This window comes from Oncorhynchus gorbuscha, linkage group LG19 (assembly GCF_021184085.1).
Source record: "Oncorhynchus gorbuscha isolate QuinsamMale2020 ecotype Even-year linkage group LG19, OgorEven_v1.0, whole genome shotgun sequence".
NCBI lineage: Eukaryota > Metazoa > Chordata > Actinopteri > Salmoniformes > Salmonidae > Oncorhynchus > Oncorhynchus gorbuscha.
In genome coordinates, this window is record NC_060191.1 from 66,438,662 (window position 1) to 66,462,391 (window position 23,730).

Here is a 23,730-nt window from a genome sequence, read left to right on the forward strand (position 1 = left end):
CACACACACACACACACACACACACACACACACACTAGAACTCTCAAAAAGACTAAAGAGGACCTTAAATACCCGCTCCAAACTTCTGGCCTCCCTCCTCCAGGATGATGCTCCGTCGCTGTTGGCCCCAGTGGTGACTGATGTTCCTCTGACAGCAGCAGCGTTGGACCAGACCATAGCAGCCTTCAACACAGTGGAGCAGCTCCTCCGCCACCTCAACCCTGACAGCTGGAGACAGGACCTGGACAGCTTGTACAGAGAGACAGCAATGTACAGACCCCGGGCCTACCAGCACAACAGACAGAACAAGAGTAATAACATACACAGGCACACACACACACGCACACACACAGGCAAACACACACACACACACACACACACAAAAGAAAAGTAATTTCAAACGAGAACATATTGTGGTCTGTTCTTCAGTGAAGGGAGACCTTGATAGCAAATACTTCAGCCTTCCTCCTTCCCTCACACCAAGACTGTGTGTGAGTTTGTTAGTCAGCCAGTAGAAAACTTTCAAGGTGACCCTGGTGGAAATGAGAGAAGTTCAATATTCTCCCAGCTCTTATAGAGAGACTGGGGCTTGACGCCCAGCGTGTGTGAGGTTGGGAGTAGAGTGAGTGTGTGGTGGAGGGGAAGGTGTGAGTGTGTGGTGGAGGGGAAGGTGTGAGTGTGTGGTGGAGGGGAAGGTGTGAGTGTGTGGTGGAGGGGAAGGTGTGAGTGTGTGGTGGAGGGGAAGGTGTGAGTGTGTGGTGGAGGGGAAGGTGTGAGTGTGTGGTGGAGGGGAAGGTGTGAGTGTATGGTGGGGAAGGTGTGAGTGAGGGGAAGGTCTGTTCTGGTGGAGGGGAAGGTGTGTGAGGTTGGAAGTAGGGTGAGTGTGTGGTGGAGGGGAAGGTGTGTGAGGTTGGGAGTAGAGTGAGTGTGTTCTGGAGGGGAAGGTGTGTGAGGTTGGGAGTGGGGTGAGTCTGTTCTGGAGGGGAAAGTGTGTGATGTTGGAAGTAGGGTGAGTGTGGGTGGAGGGGAAAGTGTGTTTGTGTGGTGGAGGGAAAGTGTGTGATGTTGGAAGTGGGGTGAGTGAGTGTGGTGGAGGGAGAGGATGGGAGGGGGTGAGTGTGGTGGAGGGAGAGGATGAGAGGGGGTGAGTGTGGTGGAGGGAGAGGATGGGAGGGGGTGAGTGTGGTGGAGGGAGAGGATGGGAGGGGGTTAGTGTGGTGGAGGGAGAGGATGGGAGGGGGGTGAGTGGTGGAGGGAGAGGATGGGAGGGGGTGAGTGTGGTGGAGGGAGAGGATGGGAGGGGGTGAGTGTGGTGGAGGGAGAGGATGGGAGGGGGTGAGTGTGGTGGAGGGAGAGGATGGGAGGGGGTGAGTGTGGTGGAGGGAGAGGATGGGAGGGGGTGAGTGTGGTGGAGGGAGAGGATGGGAGGGGGTGAGTGTGGTGGAGGGAGAGGATGGGAGGGGGTGAGTGTGGTGGAGGGAGAGGATGGGAGGGGGTGAGTGTGGTGGAGGGAGAGGATGGGAGGGGGTGAGTGTGGTGGAGGGAGAGGATGGGAGGGGGTGAGTGTGGTGGAGGGAGAGGATGGGAGGGGGTGAGTGTGGTGGAGGGAGAGGATGGGAGGGGGTGAGTGTGGTGGAGGGAGAAGATGGGAGGGGGTGAGGTGGTGGAGGGAGAGGATGGGAGGGGGTGAGTGTGGTGGAGGGAGAGGATGGGAGGGGGTGAGTGTGGTGGAGGGAGAGGATGGGAGGGGGTGAGTGTGGTGGAGGGAGAGGATGGGAGGGGGTGAGTGTGGTGGAGGGAGAGGATGGGAGGGGGGGTGAGTGTGGTGGAGGGAGAGGATGGGAGGGGGTGAGTGTGGTGGAGGGAGAGGATGGGAGGGGGTGAGTGTGGTGGAGGGAGAAGATGGGAGGGGGGTGAGTGTGGTGGAGGGAGAGGATGGGAGGGGGGTGAGTGTGGTGGAGGGGAAGGTGTGAGACGTTGTGTTTCTGTTGCTGCTTGCTTTAATTGGTGAGAGTGTCTCTTTCCTCCCTCTCAGAAAATACACAGTGACTCTGAGACTGGACCAGACACATCACAACACTGAGACTGTGTTAAACAGACTGGACCAGACACATCACAACACTGAGACTGTGTTCACCAGACTGGACCAGACACATCACACCACTGAGACTGTGTTCACCAGACTGGACCAGACACATCACACCACTGAGACTGTGTTAAACAGACTGGACCAGACACATCACAACACTGAGACTGTGTTAAACAGACTGGACCAGACACATCACACCACTGAGACTGTGTTCACCAGACTGGACCAGACACATCACACCACTGAGACTGTGTTAAACAGACTGGACCAGACACATCACAACACTGAGACTGTGTTAAACAGACTGGACCAGACACATCACACCACTGAGACTGTGTTAAACAGACTGGACCAGACACATCACACCACTGAGACTGTGTTAAACAGACTGGACCAGACACATCACACCACTGAGACTGTGTTAAACAGACTGGACCAGACACATCACACCACTGAGACTGTGTTAAACAGACTGGACCAGACACATCACAACACTGAGACTGTGTTAAACAGACTGGACCAGACACATCACAACACTGAGACTGTGTTAAACAGACTGGACCAGACACATCACACCACTGAGACTGTGTTAAACAGACTGGACCAGACACATCACACCACTGAGACTGTGTTAAACAGACTGGACCAGACACATCACACCACTGAGACTGTGTTAAACAGACTGGACCAGACACATCACACCACTGAGACTGTGTTAAACAGACTGGACCAGACACATCACACCACTGAGACTGTGTTAAACAGACTGGACCAGACACATCACAACACTGAGACTGTGTTAAACAGACTGGACCAGACACATCACAACACTGAGACTGTGTTAAACAGACTGGACCAGACACATCACAACACTGAAACTGTGTTCACCAGACTGGACCAGACACATCACACCACTGAGACTGTGTTAAACAGACTGGACCAGACACATCACAACACTGAGACTGTGTTAGACTCCTCATCCCTTATTATTTACTCCCTCTTCTTCCCTCCTTTATTTCATCCTATCTCCTCTGCGTCTTCCCTCCTTTATTTCATCCTATCTCCTCTGCGTCTTCCCTCCTTTATTTCATCCTATCTCCTCTGCGTCTTCCCTCCTTTATTTCATCCTTTCTCCTCTGCGTCTTCCCTCCTTTATTTCATCCTATCTCCTCTGCGTCTTCCCTCCTTTATTTCATCCTATCTCCTCTGCGTCTTACCTCCTTTATTTCATCCTATCTCCTCTGCGTCTTCCCTCCTTTATTTCATCCTATCTCCTCTGCGTCTTCCCTCCTTTATTTCATCCTTTCTCCTCTGCGTCTTCCCTCCTTTATTTCATCCTATCTCCTCTGCGTCTTCCCTCCTTTATTTCATCCTATCTCCTCTGCGTCTTCCCTCCTTTATTTCATCCTATCTCCTCTGCGTCTTCCCTCCTTTATTTCATCCTATCTCCTCTGCGTCTTCCCTCCTTTATTTCATCCTATCTCCTCTGCGTCTTCCCTCCTTTATTTCATCCTATCTCCTCTGCGTCTTCCCTCCTTTATTTCATCCTATCTCCTCTGCGTCTTCCCTCCTTTATTTCATCCTATCTCCTCTGCGTCTTCCCTCCTTTATTTCATCCTATCTCCTCTGCGTCTTCCCTCCTTTATTTCATCCTATCTCCTCTGCGTCTTCCCTCCTTTATTTCATCCTTTCTCCTCTGCGTCTTCCCTCCTTTATTTCATCCTATCTCCTCTGCGTCTTCCCTCCTTTATTTCATCCTATCTCCTCTGCGTCTTCCCTCCTTTATTTCATCCTATCTCCTCTGCGTCTTCCCTCCTTTATTTCATCCTATCTCCTCTGCGTCTTCCCTCCTTTATTTCATCCTATCTCCTCTGCGTCTTCCCTCCTTTATTTCATCCTATCTCCTCTGCGTCTTCCCTCCTTTATTTCATCCTTTCTCCTCTGCGTCTTCCCTCCTTTATTTCATCCTATCTCCTCTGCGTCTTCCCTCCTTTATTTCATCCTATCTCCTCTGCGTCTTCCCTCCTTTATTTCATCCTATCTCCTCTGCGTCTTCCCTCCTTTATTTCATCCTTTCTCCTCTGCGTCTTCCCTCCTTTATTTCATCCTATCTCCTCTGCGTCTTCCCTCCTTTATTTCATCCTATCTCCTCTGCGTCTTCCCTCCTTTATTTCATCCTTTCTCCTCTGCGTCTTCCCTCCTTTATTTCATCCTATCTCCTCTGCGTCTTCCCTCCTTTATTTCATCCTATCTCCTCTGCGTCTTCCCTCCTTTATTTCATCCTATCTCCTCTGCGTCTTCCCTCCTTTATTTCATCCTATCTCCTCTGCGTCTTCCCTCCTTTATTTCATCCTATCTCCTCTGCGTCTTCCCTCCTTTATTTCATCCTATCTCCTCTGCGTCTTCCCTCCTTTATTTCATCCTATCTCCTCTGCGTCTTCCCTCCTTTATTTCATCCTATCTCCTCTGCGTCTTCCCTCCTTTATTTCATCCTATCTCCTCTGCGTCTTCCCTCCTTTCCCTGCCTCGCTCGCTCTTTCCGTCTTTCTCTCTCTCCACCTGAGGGATCTCCTGTTTCTGAGTAAGTAGTTTGGCTTGGCTAAGACTCATACTACTGTCAGCAGCTCATATGTGTGTGTTGGGTTGAAGTGTGTGTTGGGTTGAAGTGTGTGTTGGGTTGAAGTGTGTGTTGGGTTGAAGTGTGTGTTGGGTTGACGTGTGTGTTGGGTTGAAGTGTGTGTTGGGTTGAAGTGTGTGTTGGGTTGAAGTGTGTGTTGGGTTGAAGTGTGTGTTGGGTTGAAGTGTGTGTTGGGTTGACGTGTGTGTGTGTGTGTGTGTGTGTGTGTGTGTGTGTGTGTGTGTGTGTGTGTGTGTGTGTGTGTGTGTGTGTGTGTGTGTGTGTGTGTGTGTGTGTGTGTGTGTGTGTGTGTGTGTGTGTGTGTGTGTGTGTGTGTGTGTGTGTGTGTGTGTGTTGGGTTGACGTGTGTGTGTGTGTGTGTGTTGGGTTGACGTGTGTGTGTGTTTTGGGTTGATGTGTCTCCATACAGCTTGTGTGTGTGTGGACATCTGTGTTTGTGTAAAAGCTTATGTGTGTGTCCAGGGTTTGTAGTTGTAGGTTGTTGTGTGTGTGTGTGTGTGTTGCAGCACTAGCAGGGTTTCTGCAGGTCTTTGATAGACCATACCACATCAGACTCTAATTGGAAATTCAACCTGTGCAGCCGAGCTGAAATGTTCCCGAGTCAGCACCTAGCTTTGTTTTCATTAACGCACACACACAGAAATACACACACACTCCTGTCTCTCACCTTTGTTTTCAATAAGAAGGTGTTGGGGGAGAAACAATCTTTATTCCTCTCCTCAAGCCATGTAATCAAGGAACGCAAAGCTCAATCTCTCCCTGGTGTACCGAACCCAGTAACCCTGCTTACACACACTCACATTCAGAGACACACACACACACACATTCAGACACACACAAACGCACACACACACACATTGACACATACACACATACAGTTGAAGTTGGAAGTTTACATACACCTTCGCCAAATACGTTTAAACTCCGTTTTTCACAATTCCTGACATTTAATCCTAGTAAAAATTCACTGTCTCAGTTAGGATCAACACTTTATTATAAGACTGTGAAATGTCAGAATAATAGTAGAGAGAATGATTTATTTCAGATTATATTTATTTCATCACATTCCCAGAAGTTGCCATATACTCAAATTACATTTTGGTAGCATTGCCTTTAATATTTTTTAACTTGGGTCAAACGTTTCGGGTATTCCACAAACTTCCCACAATAAATGGGGTATTTCTGGTCCATTCCTCCTGACAGTGCTGGTGTTTCTGAGTCAGGTTTGTTGGTCTCCTTGCTCTCGCACGCTTTTTCAGTTCTGCCAACAAATTTAGGATTGAGATCAGGGCTTTGTGATGGCAACCTCAATATATTGACTTTGTTGTCCTTAATTTTGCCACAACTTTGGGTCATTGTCCATTTGGAAGACCCATTTGTGACCAAGCTTTAACTTCCTGACTGATGTCTTGAGTTGTTCGTTCAATATATCCACATCATTTATCTTCCTCATGATGCCATCTATTTTGTGCACCAGTCCCTCCTGCACCAAACAATCTAACAGCCCTCCAAGTAGACAATTCTAGTGAAGTGTAAATCGTGTAGTTTTTAATATGATACTGCCACCATTGTGCTTTACAGTTGGGATGGTGTCCTTTGGCTTGCAAGCCTCCCCCTTTTTCCTCCATACATAACGATGGTCATTATGGCCAAACAGTTCAATTCTTGTTTCATCATTCCAGACGACATTTCTCCAAAAAGTACGAGATACTTTTGTACCTGTTTCTTCCAGCATCTGCACGAGGTTCTTTGCTGCAGTTCTTGGAATGATTTGCACTTTTATTACCAAAGTACGTTAATCTCTAGGGGACAGAACGCGTCTCCTTCCTGAGCGGTATGACGACTGCGTGGTCCCATGGTGTTTATACTTGTATACTATTGTATTAACCAGACTTGTGGTGGTCTACAATTTTTCTTCTGAGGTCTTGGCTGATTTCCCATGATGTCAAGCAAAGAGGCACCCGAGTTTGAAGGTAGGCCTTGAAATACATCCACAGGTACACCTCCAATTGACTCAAATAATGTCAATTTGCCTATCAGAAGCTTCTAAAGCCATGACATCATTTTCTGGAATTTTCGAAGCTGTTTAAAGGCACAGTCAACTTAGTGTATGTAAACTTCTGACCCACTGGAATTGTGATAACGTGAATTATAAATTAAATAATCTGTCTGTGAACAATTACTTGTGTCATGCACGAAGTAGATGTCCTAACCGACTTGCCAAAAGTATAGCTGGTTTCCAAGAAATGTTTAAAGTGGTTGAACATCGAGTTTTAATGACTCCAACCTAAGTGTATGTAAACTTCCGACTTCAACTGTAAATACATAAATACATACACAGAAAAACTCACACACACATACAGACACACATTCAGACACACACACACATTCAGACACTCACACTCACACACACAAAGACACAGACACACACACGCAGACACACACACACACACACACACACACACACACACACACACACACACACACACACACACACACACACACACACACACACACACACACACACACACACACACACACACACACACACACACACACACACACACACAGAGACACACATACAGACACATTGACACACATACAGACACACGCACATACACACACATACAGACACACGCATACACAGACACACTCACACAAACACACACAGAGACATTCAAAGACACACACACACAGTCGCACACACTCACAGACACACACACACACACACTCACACACACACACACACAGACACTTGCACATTCAGACACACACACCAACACATTCACACACACACACACACACACACACACACACACACACACACACACACACACACACACACACACACACACACACACACACACACACACACATTCAGACACACGCACTCAGACACACACAGACAAACTCACAGACACACATATAGACACACACTCACACATAAAGACAAACACTCGCATACAGACACACACACTCACACAGACAGACACAGACACACACTCACACACTCAGACACACACACCCATAGACACACACACAGACTCTCAGACAGACACTACACACACTCACACAAACACACGCACAGACACACACTGACGCACACACACACACACACACACACACTAACACATTCAGACTCACACCCTCACACATTGCCACACTCACACGTTCAGACACACACACACATACAGACACACATGCACACACACACTCACACATTCAGACACACACATAGACACACATGCACAATCAAACACACTCACGCACACATACATACATACATACATACATACATACATACATACATACATACATACACACACACACACACACACACACACACACACACACACACACACACACACACACACACACACACACACACACACACACACACACACACACACACACACACAGACACACATACACACACATACATACATACATACATACATACATACATACATACATACATACATACATACATACATACATACATACATACATACATACATACATACATACATACATACATACATACATACATACATACATACATACAGACGCACACATACATACATACAGACACATAGACACAGACACACACACACATACAGACACACACACACATACATGCATACAGACACATAGACACAGACACACACACACACACACACATACAGACAGACACACACACAACATTTCCACCTGCACACACACGTGTTCACAAACACGCATCTATACACACACACACACTATTCATTTTCTCTGGAGTGTTGGAGTGACATACAAATTCTGTTTGGAGCGCTCTCTCAGAGCCAGTGTCACAGCAGAGTTCCACACCACTGCCTTTCATAGATTACACTGCTTCTCCTAGAACACACACACGTCCCCTGCCCTGTTATGCAGCATTAGGACAGTATAGGGTCTGTCAGCTCGTTAAGAACATCAATCTGTGGAGCATAGAGCTGACGTCTCAACAGCCAGGTCCGTCCAGGTACGCAGGACGTCAGGAGATGTCTTCAAAACTCTCCACAAGGTCCAGCTCTGAGGGTCCTGTGTTCAATCCGACACACACACACACACATACACACACACACATACACACACCCCTCTCTCTCTTCTCTGTTCTTCCCATATTCCTTATTATTTCTATGTATTCTTGATCTGGTCCGACAGCTGAAAATGCCTCAGTGCTAGAAAATATATACTTTATATACAGTTAAAGCACCAAACCTGCTATCAATTGAACCACTTAAATGAAACTATAATCAAGATTAATTTTTATTGAACAATTAGTGTCTTGATTATCCATGTCATTAAGATTCCCTCCCACCTTCCATTCTCCCCATCCCCTTCACTTTCAGTTAAATTCATTTACATGCACTTAGTTGAAATAAAACATTGTCAAAACTGTTAATTCAAAGGTATTAACTGTGAATACAAATTGCTATCAGCAATCAATGATGTTCTTCCTCCCTTCTCTCTCCCTCCCCCCTCCCCCTCTCTCTCTCCCTACCTTCCTTCCTCCCCTCCCTCCCTCTCTCTCTCTCTCTCTCTCTCTCTCTCTCTCTCTCTCTCTCTCTCTCTCTCTCCCTCTCTCTCTCTCTCTCCCTCTCTCTCTCTCTCCCTCCGTCCCTCTCTCCCTCCGTCCCTCTCTCCCTCCGTCTCTCTCTCTCCCTCCGTCTCTCTGTCTCCGTCCCTCTCTCTCTCTCTCTCTTCCCCCCACCACCCCCTCTTCATAGTTGACCTGGACCGTCTGTATGATGACGTGAAGCACTACAGCTGTACACCTCGGAACTACTCTGTCAACCTGAGGGAGGAGCTGAGGGCCACCAACGCCGTGTTCTTCCCACGATGCCTACTGGTGCAGCGCTGTGGGGGGAACTGTGCCTGTGGTACTGACAACTGGAACGGCTGTACCTGCAGCCCGGCCAAGACCAGTGACAAACTACACGAGGTACACACACCATGCCCTGTTATGTAACATTAGGAATGGCTGTGGTACGGCTGTACATGTACCTGCACCCGTACCTGTAGCTGTACCTGTACCTGCAGCGCGGCCAAGACCAGTGACAAACTACACGTGGTACACACACCATGCTCTGTTATGTAACATTAGGAATGGCTGTGGTACGGCTGTACCTGTACCTGCACCTGTACCTGTAGCTGTACCTGTACCTGCAGCTGTGCCTGTAGCTGTACCTGTACCTGTAGCTGTGCCTGTACCTGCAGCTGTGCCTGTACCTGCAGCTGTGCCTGTGCCTGTAGCTGTGCCTGTACCTGTACCTGCAGCTGTGCCTGTACCTGTACCTGCAGCTGTGCTTGCACCTGTACCTGCAGCGATACCTGTACCTGCAGCTGTGCCTGCAGCTGTGCCTGCACCTGTACCTGCAGCTGTGCCTGCACCTGTACCTGCAGCTGTACCTGCAGCTTTACCTGTACTTGTACCTGCAGCTGTACCTGTACCTGCAGCTGTACCTGTGCCTGAACCTGTACCTGCAGCTGTGCCTGTACCTGTGCCTGCAGCTCTACCTGCAGCTGTACCTGTACCTGCAGCTGTGCCTGCACCTGCAGCTGTGCCTGTACCTGTGCCTGCAGCTCTACCTGCAGCTGTACCTGTGCCTGCAGCTGTACCTGAACCTGCAGCTGTGCATGTACCTGCAGCTGTGCCTGTGCCTGCAGCTGGACCTGCAGCTGTGGCTGCACCTGTACCTGCAGCTGTGCCTGCACCAGTACCTTCACCTGTAGCTGTACCTGCAGCTGTGCCTGTAGCTGTACCTGTACCTGCAGCTGTGCCTGCAGCTGTACCTGTACCTGCAGCTTTACCTGCAGCTGTGCCTGTGCCCGTACCTGCAGCTGTGCATGCACCTGTACCTGTACTTGTACCTGCAGCTGTACTTGTACCTGCAGCTGTACCTGTACTTATACCTGCAGCTGTACCTGTACTTGTACCTGTATCTGTACCTGCAGCTGTGCCTGAACCTGTACCTGCAGCTGTGCCTGCAGCTCTACCTGCAGCTGTGCCTGCAGCTCTACCTGCAGCTGTGCCTGCACCTGTACTGTAGCTATACCTGTACCTGCAGCTGTACCTGTAGCTTTACCTGTGCCTGTAGCTGTACCTGTGCCTGCAGCTGTGCCTGTACCTGCAGCTGTGCTTGTACCTGCAGCTGTGTCTGTACCTGTACCTGCAGCTGTGGCTGTACCTGCAGCTGTGGCTGTACCTGCAGCTGTGCCTGTATCTGCACCTGTACCTGTAGCTGTACCTGCAGCTGTGCCTGTAGCTGTTTCTGCAGCTGTACCTGCGCCTGTACCTGCAGCTGTGCCTGTACCTGCAGCTGTGCCTGTACCTGCAGCTGTGCCTGTACCTGCAGCTGTGCCTGCACCTGGACCTGCAGCTATACCTGTACCTGCAGCTGTACCTGCACCTGTACCTGCAGCTGTACTTGTACTTGCAACTGTACCTGCAGCTGTACCTGTACCTGCAGCTGTGCCTGTACCTGTACCTGCAGCTATACCTGTACCTGCAACTGTGCCTGCAGCTTTACCTGTACTTGTACCTGCAACTGTGCCTGTACCTGCAGCTGTACCTGTACCTGCAACTGTGCCTGTACCTGCAGCTGTACCTGTACCTGCAGCTGTGCCTGTACCTGCAGCTGTGCCTGTACCTGTACCTGCAGCTGTGCCTGAACCTGTACCTGCAGCTGTGCCTGTACCTGTGCCTGCAGCTCTACATGCAGCTGTGACTGTACCTCTACCTGTAGCTATACCTGTACCTGCAGCTGGGCCTGCACCTGTACCTGCAGCTATACCTATACCTGCAGCTATACCTATACCTGCAGCTGTGCCTGCACCTGCACCTATACCTGCAGCTGTGCCTGCACCTGCACCTATACCTGCAGCTGTGCCTGCACCTGTACCTGCAGCTGTACTTGTACCTGCACCTATACCTGTAGCTGTGCCTGCACCTGTACCTGCAGCTGTACTTGTACCTGCAACTGTACCTGTACTTGTACCTGCAACTGTACCTGCAGCTGTACCTGCAGCTGTGCCTGTACATGTACCTCCAGCTATACCTGTACCTGCAACTGTGCCTGCAGCTGTGCCTGTACCTGTGCCTGCAGCTCTACATGCAGCTGTGACTGTACCTCTACCTGCAGCTGTGCCTGCACCTGTACCTGTAGCTATACCTGTACCTGCAGCTGTGCCTACACCTGTACCTGCAGCTATACCTATACCTGCAACTGTGCCTGTACTTGTACTTGCAGCTGTGCCTGCACCTGTACCTGCAGCTGTACCTGTACTTGTACCTGCAACTGTACCTGCAGCTGTGCCTGAACCTGCAGCTGTGCCTGAACCTGTACCTACAGCTGTGCCTGAACCTGTACCTGCAGCTGTGCCTGTACCTGTGCCTGCAGCTCTACATGCAGCTGTACCTGCAACTGTGCATGTACCTGCAGCTGTACCTATACCTGCAGCTATGCCTGTACCTGCAACTGTGCATGTACCTGCAGCTGTACCTATACCTGCAGCTATGCCTGTACCTGCAGCTATGCCTGTACCTGCAGCTGTACTTGAACATGCAGCTGTACCTGTACCTTCAGCTGTACCTATACCTGTAGCTGTACCTGCAGTTGTGCCTGTAGCTGTTTCTGCAGCTGTACCTGCGCCTGTACCTGCAGCTGTGCCTGTACCTGCAGCTGTACCTGCACCTGTACCTGCAGCTGTACTTGTACTTGCAACTGTATCTGCAGCTGTACCTGTACCTTCAGCTGTGCCTGTACCTGTACCTGCAGCTATACCTGTACCTGCAACTGTGCCTGCAGCTTTACCTGTACTTGTACCTGCAACTGTGCCTGTACCTGCAGCTGTACCTGTACCTGCAACTGTGCCTGCAGCTTTACCTGTACTTGTACCTGCAACTGTGCCTGTACCTGCAGCTGTACCTGTACCTGCAACTGTGCCTGTACCTGCAGCTGTACCTGTACCTGCAGCTGTGCCTGTACCTGCAGCTGTGCCTGTACCTGCAGCTGTACCTGCACCTGTACCTTCAGCTGTACTTGTACTTGCAACTGTACCTGCAGCTGTACCTGTACCTTCAGCTGTGCCTGTACCTGTACCTGCAGCTATACCTGTACCTGCAACTGTGCCTGCAGCTTTACCTGTACTTGTACCTGCAACTGTGCCTGTACCTGCAGCTATACCTGTACCTGCAACTGTGCCTGCAGCTTTACCTGTACTTGTACCTGCAACTGTGCCTGTACCTGCAGCTGTACCTGTACCTGCAACTGTGCCTGTACCTGCAGCTGTACCTGTACCTGCAGCTGTGCCTGTACCTGCAGCTGTGCCTGTAGCTGTGCCTGAACCTGTACCTGCAGCTGTGCCTGTACCTGTGCCTGCAGCTCTACATGCAGCTGTGACTGTACCTCTAACTGTAGCTATACCTGTACCTGCAGCTGTGCCTGCACCTGTACCTGCAGCTATACCTATACCTGCAGCTATACCTGTACCTGCAGCTGTGCCTGCACCTATACCTGCAGCTGTGCCTGCACCTGCACCTATACCTGCAGCTGTGCCTGCACCTGTACCTGCAGCTGTACCTGTACTTGTACCTGCAACTGTACCTGTACTTGTACCTGCAACTGTACCTGCAGCTGTACCTGTACCTGCAGCTGTGCCTGTACATGTACCTCCAGCTATACCTGTACCTGCAACTGTGCCTGCAGCTTTATCTGTACTTGTACCTGCAACTGTGCCTGTACCTGCAGCTGTACCTGTACCTGCAGCTGTGCCTGTACCTGCAGCTGTGCCTGTACCTGAACCTGTACCTGCAACTGTGCCTGTACCTGTACCTGCAGCTGTGCATGTACCTGCAACTGTACCTGCAGCTGTACCCGTACCTGCAGCTGTGCCTGTACCTGCAGCTGTACCTGCAGCTGTACCTGTACCTACAGCTGTGCCTGAACCTGTACCTGCAGCTGTGCCTGTACCTGTGCCTGCAGCTCTATATGCAGCTGTGCCTGTACCTCTACCTGCAGCTGTGCCTGCACCTGTACCTGCACCTGTACCTGCAGCTGTACCTGTACTTGTACATGCAACTGTGCCTGTACCTGCAGCTGTACCTGAACATGCAGCTGTACCTGACCCTGCAGCTGTACCTGACCCTGCAGCTGTACCTGACCCTGCAGCTGTACCTATACCTGCAGCTGTACCTATACCTACAGCTGTACCTATACCTGCAGCTGTACCTATACCTGCAGCTGTACCTGTACCTGCAGCTATGCCTGTACCTGCAGCTGTACCTGACCCTGCAGCTGTACTAGTACTTGCAGCTGTGCCTGCACCTGTACCTGCAGCTGTGCCTGTACCTGCATCTGTACCTGTACCTGCAGCTATGCCTGTACCTGCAGCTATGCCTCAACATGCAGCTGTATCTGTACCTGAGCCTATGCCTGTACCTGCAGCTGTACCTGACCCTGCAGCTGTACCTGCAGCTGTACCTGCAGCTGTACCTGAACCTGCAGCTGTGCCTGTACCTGCAGCTGTACCTGAACCTGTACCTGTGCCTGTACCTGTACCTGCAGCTGTGCCTGCACCTGTACCTGTACTTGTACCTGCAGTTGTACCTGTACCTGCAGCTGTACCTGTACCTGCAGCTGTGGCTGCACCTGTACCTGCAGCTGTGCTTGTACCTGCAACTCTACCTGCAGCTGTACCTGTACCTGCAGCTGTGCCTGTACCTGTACCTATACCTGTGCCTGCAGCTATACCTGTACTTGTACCTGCAACTGTGCCTTTACCTGCAGATGTACCTTTACCTGCAGCTGTGCCTGCACCTGCAGCTGTGCCTGAACCTGTACCTGCAGCTGTGCCTGTACCTGTGCCTGCAGCTGTACTTGTACCTGCAACTGTGCCTGTACCTGCAGCTGTGCCTGTACCTGCAGCTATGCCTGTACCTGCAGCTGTACCTGACCCTGCAGCTGTACCTGACCCTGCAGCTGTACCTGACCCTGCAGCTGTACCTATACCTGCAGCTGTACCTATACCTGCATCTGTACCTATACCTGCAGCTGTACCTGTACCTGCAGCTATGCCTGTACCTGCAGCTGTACCTGAACCTGCAGCTATGCCTGTGCCTGCAGCTGTACCTGAACCTGCAGGTGTGCCTATACCTGCAACTGTACCTGCAGCTATACCTGTACCTGCAGCTATACCTGTACCTGCAACTGTGCCTGTAGCTGTACCTGTACTTGTACCTGCAGCTGTACCTGTACTTGTACCTGCAGCTGTTCCTGCAGCTGTGCCTGCACTTGTACCTGCATCTATACCTGTACCTGCAGCTATACCTGTACCTGCAGCTGTGCCTGCACCTGTACCTGCAGCTATACCTGTACCTGCAGCTGTACCTGTACCTGCAGCTGTACCTGTACCTGTAGCTATACCTGCAGCTGTACCTGCACCTGTACCTGCAGCTGTACCTGTACCTGCAGCTATACCTGTACCTGCAGCTGTACCTGCACCTGTACCTGCAGCTATACCTGTACCTGCAGCTATACCTGTACCTGTACCTGCAGCTATACCTGTACCTGTAGCTGTACCTGCACCTGTAGCTGTACCTCAGCTCTTTGTTAATGTTTCCTTATTTTTCCATTTGGCAAGGACTCTGCTCCCACTCTGCTCTTATTAGGACGGGCTGGACACGCACACATACACACTGTACACACTGTACAAAAACACTGTACAGACATACTCTACACACTGTACAGACACACTCTACACACTGTACACACTGTACAGACACTCTACACAATGTACACACACGCTACACAATGTACACACACTCTACACACTGTACACACACACTACACACTGTACAGACACACTCTACACACTGTACAGACACACTGTACATACTGTACAGACACACTCTACACACTGTACAGACACTCAACACACTGTACAGACACACTGTACACACTGTACAGACACACTCACTGTACATACACACTGTACAGACACACTGTACACACTGTACAGACACAACACTCTACACACTGTATAGACACACTGTACACACTGTACAGACACACTGTACAGACACACTCTACACACTGTACAGACACTCTACACACTGTAGACACACTGTACACACTGTACAGACACACTGTAGACCTTGTACAGACACACTCTACACACTGTACAGACACACTCTAGACACTGTACACACTGTACAGACACACTGTACAAACACACTCTTCACACTGTAGACACTCTACAGACACACTGTACATACACACTATACAGACACTGGACACACTGTACAGACACACTCTCCACACTGTACATACACACTGTACAGACACACTGTACACACTGTACAAAAACACTGTACAGACATACTCTACACACTGTACAGACACACTCTAGACACTGTACACACTGTACAGACACACTGTACAAACACACTCTTCACACTGTAGACACTCTACAGACACACTGTACATACACACTATACAGACACTAGACACACTGTACAGACACACTCTCCACACTGTACATACACACTGTACAGACACACTGTACACACTGTACAAAACCACTGTACAGACATACTCTACACACTGTACAGACACACTCTACACAATGTACACACTGTACAGACACTCTACACAATGTACACACACGCTACACAATGTACACACACTCTACACACTGTACACACACTCTACACAATGTACACACACTCTACACACTGTACACACACTCTACACACTGTACAGACACACTCTACACACTGTACAGACACACTGTACACACTGTACAGACACACTCTACACACTGTACAGACACTCAACACACTGTACAGACACACTGTACACACTGTACAGACACACTCACTGTACATACACACTGTACAGACACACTGTACACACTGTACAGACACAACACTCTACACACTGTATAGACACACTGTACACACTGTACAGACACACTGTACAGACACACTCTACACACTGTACAGACACTCTACACACTGTAGACACACTGTACACACTATACAGACACACTGTAGACCTTGTACAGACACACTCTACACACTGTACAGACACACTCTAGACACTGTACACACTGTACAGACACACTGTACAAACACACTCTTCACACTGTAGACACTCTACAGACACACTGTACATACACACTATACAGACACTGGACACACTGTACAGACACACTCTCCACACTGTACATACACACTGTACAGACACACTGTACACACTGTACAGACACACTGTACACACTGTAAACACTGTACAGACACACTCTACACACTGTACAGACACACTGTACAAACACACTCTACACACCGTATAGACACACTGTACACACTGTACAGACACACTGTACAGACACACTATAGACACACTGTACACACTGTACAGACACACTCTACACACTGTACAGACACAACAATCTACACACTGTATAGACACACTGTACACACTGTACAGACACACTGTACAGACACACTCTACACACTGTACAGACACACTCTCCACACTGTACATACACACTGTACAGACACACTCTACACACTCTACAGACACACTCTACACACTGTACAGACACTCTACACACTGTAGACACACTGTACACACTGTACAGACACACTGTAGACCTTGTACAGACACACTCTACACACTGTACAGACACACTCTACACACTGTACACACTGTACAGACACACTGTACAAACACACTCTTCACACTGTAGACACTCTACAGACACACTGTACACACTGTACAGACACACTGTACACACTGTACAGACACACTGTACACACTGTACAGACACACTGTACACACTGTGCAGACACACCACTCTACACACTGTATAGACACACTGTACACACTGTACAGACACACTAGACACACTGTACACACTGTACACACACTGTACACACTGTAGACCTTGTACAGACACACTCTACACACTGTAAAGACACACTGTACATACACACTATACAGACACTGGACACACTGTACAGACAGTCTCCACACTGTACAGACACACTCTACACACTGTACAGACACACTCTACACACTGTACAGACACACTCCACACACTGTACAGACACACTCCACACACTGTACAGACACACTGTACAAACACACTCTTCACACTGTAGACACTCTACAGACACACTGTACATACACACTATACAGACACTGGACACACTGTACAGACACACTCTCCACACTGTACATATACACTGTACAGACACACTCTACACACTGTACAGACTGTATAGACACACTGTACACACTGTACAGACACACTGTACACACTGTACAGACACACTCTACATACTGTACAGACACACCACTCTACACACTGTATAGACACACTGTACACACTGTACAGACACACTGTACAGACACACTATAGACACACTGTACACACTGTACACACACTGTACACACTGTAGACCTTGTACAGACACACTCTACACACTGTACAGACACACTGTACATACACACTATGCAGACACTGGACACACTGTACAGACACACTCTCCACACTGTACAGACACACTCTCGACACTGTACAGACACTCTCCACACTGTACAGACACACTCCACACACTGTACAGACACACTCCACACACTGTACAGACACACTGTACAGACACACTGTACAGACACACTGTACACACTGTACAGAAACACTGTACACACTGTACAGACACACTGTACACACTGTACAGACACACTGTACAGACACACTGTACACACTGTACAGACACACTGTATACACTGTGCAGACACACTCTACATACTGTACAGACACAACACTACACACTGTATAGACACACTGTACAGACACACTCTACACACTATACAGACACACTGTACACACTGTAGACCTTGTACAGACACACTCTACACACTGTACAGACACACTCTACACACTGGACACACTGTACAGACACACACTACACACTGTAGACACTCTACAGACACACTGTACAGACACTGGACACACTGTACAGACACACTCTACACACTGTACAGACACACTCCACACACTATACAGACACTCTACACACTGTACAGACACACTGTACACACTGTACAGACACACTGTACAGACACACTATAGACACACTGTACACACTGTACACACACTGTACACACACTGTACACACTGTAGACCTTGTACAGACACACTCTACACACTGTACAGACACACTGTACATACACACTATGCAGACACTGGACACACTGTACAGACACACTCTCCACACTGTACAGACACACTCTCCACACTGTACAGACACACTCCACACACTGTACAGACACACTCCACACACTGTACAGACACACTCCACACACTGTACAGACACACTCCACACACTGTACAGACACACTGTACAGACACACTGTACAGACACACTGTACACGCTGTACAGAAACACTGTACACACTGTACAGGCACACTGTACACACTGTACAGACACACTGTACAGACACACTGTACACACTGTACAGACACACTGTATACACTGTGCAGACACACTCTACATACTGTACAGACACAACACTACACACTGTATAGACACACTGTACAGACACACTCTACACACTATACAGACACACTGTACACACTGTAGACCTTGTACAGACACACTCTACACACTGTACAGACACACTCTACACACTGGACACACTGTACAGACACACACTACACACTGTAGACACTCTACAGACACACTGTACAGACACTGGACACACTGTACAGACACACTCTACACACTGTATAGACACACTCCACACACTATACAGACACTCTACACACTGTACAGACACACTGTACTCACTATACAGACACACTGTACACACATTTATCAGGCCCACTGACACTGAACACTTCATGTTTCTTATTATAAACCAGAGGGAAAATCCCTCAGCCTCCCGGCTACAGTATAATCCCAGAGAGAGGGAGAGCGACTGTCGGCCTAGTACTGCATCAACAATCACAGCAAAGAGGGCACTGCAAAGACAGCACTGCAGCACCAGTCTTTCTCTCCCTCCTTTACACCTCTTCTTGCCTTCTCTCTCCATTCTGTCATGGACACGTTGTCTGGAAGCATCTGCCTCTTCATGCTGCTTCTCTGGTTATGCTGCAGGAATCCAGTTTGGGGTGTACCGGTGTGTGTGTGTGTGTGCCTGTGTGTGTCTGTGTGACTGTGTGTGTCTGTGTGACTGTGTGTGTGTGTGTGCAGGTGTGTGTCTGTGTGCCGGTGTGTGTCTGTGTGCCGGTGTGTGTCTGTGTGCCGGTGTCTGTGTGACTGTGTGTGTGTGCCGGGGTGTGTCTGTGTGACTGTGTGTGTCTGTGTGTGTCTGTGTGACTGTGTGTGTGTCTGTGGGTGTGTCTGTGTGCCTGTGTGTGTGTGTGTGTGTGTGCCGGTGTGTGTGTGCTGTGTGCTGTGTGCGGTGTGTGTCTGTGTGCCGGTGTGTCTGTGTGACTGTGTGTGTCTGTGTGACTGTGTGTGTCTGTGTGACTGTGTGTGTCTGTGTGACTGTGTGTGTGTCTGTGTGACTGTGTGTGTGTCTGTGTGACTGTGTGTGTGTGCCGGGGTGTGTCTGTGCCGGGGTGTGACTGTGTGTGTGTCTGTGTGACTGTGTGTGTGTGTGTGCCGGGGTGTGTCTGTGTGACTGTGTGTGTGCCGGGGTGTGTCTGTGTGACTGTGTGTGTGCCGGGGTGTGTCTGTGTGACTATGTGTGTGCCGTGGTGTGTCTGTGTGACTATGTGTGTGTGTGTGTGTGTGTGTGTGTGTGTGTGTGTGTGTGTGTGTGTGTGTGTGTGTGTGTGTGTGTGTGTGTGTGTGTGTGTGTGTGTGTGTGGTGTGACTGTGTGTGTGTGTGTGTGGTGTGACTGTGTGACTGTGTGTGTGTGCCGTGGTGTGACTGTGTGTGTGTGCCGTGGTGTGTCTGTGTGACTGTGTGTGTGTGCCGTGGTGTGTCTGTGTGAGTGTGTGTGTGTGCCGTGGTGTGTCTGTGTGACTGTGTGTGTGTGCCGTGGTGTGACTGTGTGTGTGTGTGTGTGTGTGTGTGCCGTGGTGTGTCTGTGTAACTGTGTGTGTGTGTGTGTGTCTGTGTGACTGTGTGTGTGTCTGTGTGACTGTGTGTGTGTGTGCCGTGGTGACTGTGTGTGTGTGCCGTGGTGACTGTATGTGTGTGCCGTGGTGTGACTGTGTGTGTGTGTGTGTGTGTGTGCCGTGGTGTGACTGTGTGTGTGTGCCGTGGTGTGACTGTGTGTGTGTGCCGTGGTGTGACTGTGTGTGTGTGCCGTGGAGTGTCTGTGTGACTGTGTGTGTGTGTGTGTGCCGTGGAGTGTCTGTGTGACTGTGTGTGTGTGTGCCGTGGTGTGTCTGTGTGACTGTGTGTGTGTGTGCCGTGGTGTGTCTGTGTGACTGTGTGTGTGTGTGTGCCGTGGTGTGACTGTGTGTGTGTGTGTTGTGCCGTGGTGTGACTTTGTGTGTGTGTGTGTGCCGTGGTGTGACTGTGTGTGCCGTGGTGTGACTGTGTGTGTGTGTGTGCCGTGGTGTGACTGTGTGTGTGTGTGTGTGCCGTGGTGTGTCTGTGTGACTGTGTGTGTGTGTGTGCCGTGGTGTGACTTTGTGTGTGTGTGTGTGCCGTGGTGTGACTGTGTGTGCCGTGGTGTGACTGTGTGTGTGTGTGTGTGCCGTGGTGTGACTGTGTGTGTGTGTGTGTGTGTGCCGTGGTGTGTCTGTATGACTGTGTGTTGGTGTCTGTAACTTCCCTTTAACACGTTGCCAGAATATGATCACTGTACACAAGGTCTGCTTTACCTCAAATCTAATGTTATTGGTCACCTAGACATGGTTAGCAGATGTTAATGCGAGTGTAGCGAAATGTTTGTGCTTCTAGTTCCGACCGTGCAGTAATATCTAACAATTTCACAACAACTACCTTATACACATAAATGTAAGGAATTAATAAGAATATGAACATATATATATATGGATGAGCGATGGCCGGGCAGCATAGGCAAGATGCAGTAGATGGTATAGAATACAGTATTCTATACACACACACAGTCATACATATGAGATGTCTAATATAAGATATGTAAACATTATTAAAGTGGTGTTATTTAAGGTGACTAGTGATACCTCTATTAAGCCCATTTATTGAAGTGACTAGAGATTTGAGTCTGTATGTTGGCAGCAGCCTCTCTGTTTGCGATGGCTGTTTAGTCTGATGGCCTTGAGATAGAAGCTGTTTTTCAGTCTCTCGGTCCCAGCTTTGAAGCACCTGTACTGACCTCGCCTTCTGGATGATAGCGGGGTGAACAGGCACCCCCTTTGAATGCACATGCATATAGAGGTTGGGACAGGGGGCTGCCACACTGGGCCTGTGGAGAAGGTGTTATGGGGGTTTAGTGCCTTGCTCAAGGGCACACGACCAGCAATAGATTTGAGACCAGCAACCCTCCGTTTGCCAGCTCACTAACTGCCAGAGGTTTTCTGTCAGATCCCCAGAGTCGAACTGTAAATAGTCGGTTGCTGGCTCGCCTCTAACCGCTAGGATTAAGTGCCCTCCTCCTGTGTATTTGTGTGTGAGAGAACAGACTGTGAATATAGCTGTTATGAGGTTTGATACAGGAGGGAGGACAGGGGTTAACTATTGGTCAAGATGGCAGCAAGCCAACAAGCATCTCATTGTTTTCCATCCAAGTCATTTTCTCTGTCCTCTCCCTTTCTCCTGTCCTGTCCTTTCCTTCTCCCCGACCTCTCTCTCTCCTTCTCTCTCTTTCCCTCTTCCTCACTCACTATTCCTCCCCCTCTCCTCTCTAGGTGTTGAAGTATGCTCCTGAGGTGGGAGGTTTTTCACGGCGTCGAACAGCTCGTGTCCGCTGGGTCCTAGAGGAGGTCCATCTCTTGCACCACGAGCGCTGTGACTGTGTTTGTCCCTCCAGACCACCCCGCTGAGAGACAATGGGACAGCGGGACCCAGCTCTGGGATTAACTGCTGTTTATATCTCCATATCCCTCTTTGTAGTGCTCCCCATACCAACATGTTACAAACCTAGTCACCAACATCCATCCATCATCCACATACCAACATGTTACAAACCTAGTCACCAACATCCATCCGTCATCTACATACCAACATGATACAAACCTAGTCACCAACATCCATCCATCATCCACATACCAACATGTTACAAACCTAGTCACCAACATCCATCCATCATCCACATACCAACATGATACAAACCTAGTCACCAACATCCATCCATCATCCACATACCAACATGTTACAAAGCTAGTCACCAACATCCATCCATCATCCACATACCAACATGTTACAAACCTAGTCACCAACATCCATCCATCATCCACATACCAACATGTTACAAAGCTAGTCACCAACATCCATCCATCATCCACATACCAACATGTTACAAACCTAGTCACCAACATCCATCCACATACCAACATGTTACAAACCTAGCCACCAACATCCATCCGTCCACATACCAACCTGATACAAACCTAGCCACCAACATCCATCCGTCCACATACCAACCTGATACAAACCTAGCCACCAACATCCATCCGTCCACATACCAACCTGATACAAACCTAGCCACCAACATCCATCCGTCCAACATACCAACCTCCATCCGATACAAATACAAACTAGCCACCAACATCCATCCGTCCACATACCAACCTGATACAAACCTAGCCACCAACATCCATCCGTCCACATACCAACCTGATACAAACCTAGCCACCAACATCCATCCGTCCACATACCAACCTGATACAAACCTAGCCACCAACATCCATGCATCCCCCAAACCCTGGTCCTGCTAACCCCAACAGTGCCCTGCTGCCACCCAGCAAAAACCCAAGTTTACCCCACTCTCTCCACTATCAGCTCATGACCCCCCCGTCATCGTCCAA

At 49.3% G+C, this 23,730-nt stretch overlaps 1 protein-coding gene across 2 annotated transcripts in view; it reads left to right on the top strand.

Moving 5' to 3' along the window:
• pdgfd (platelet derived growth factor d) overlaps positions 1 to 23,348 on the top strand; it is a 98,791-nt gene extending 75,443 nt beyond the window's left edge. For both annotated transcript variants that reach the window (XM_046316519.1, XM_046316518.1), the window contains exons 5-7: positions 104 to 311; positions 9,476 to 9,690; positions 22,612 to 23,348. In XM_046316519.1, coding sequence (XP_046172475.1) covers positions 104 to 311; positions 9,476 to 9,690; positions 22,612 to 22,746 — 558 coding nt within the window. In that variant the 3' untranslated portion in view covers positions 22,747 to 23,348. The remainder of the gene's footprint in view (positions 1 to 103; positions 312 to 9,475; positions 9,691 to 22,611) is intronic.
• Positions 23,349 to 23,730: the final 382 nt, after the last annotated feature.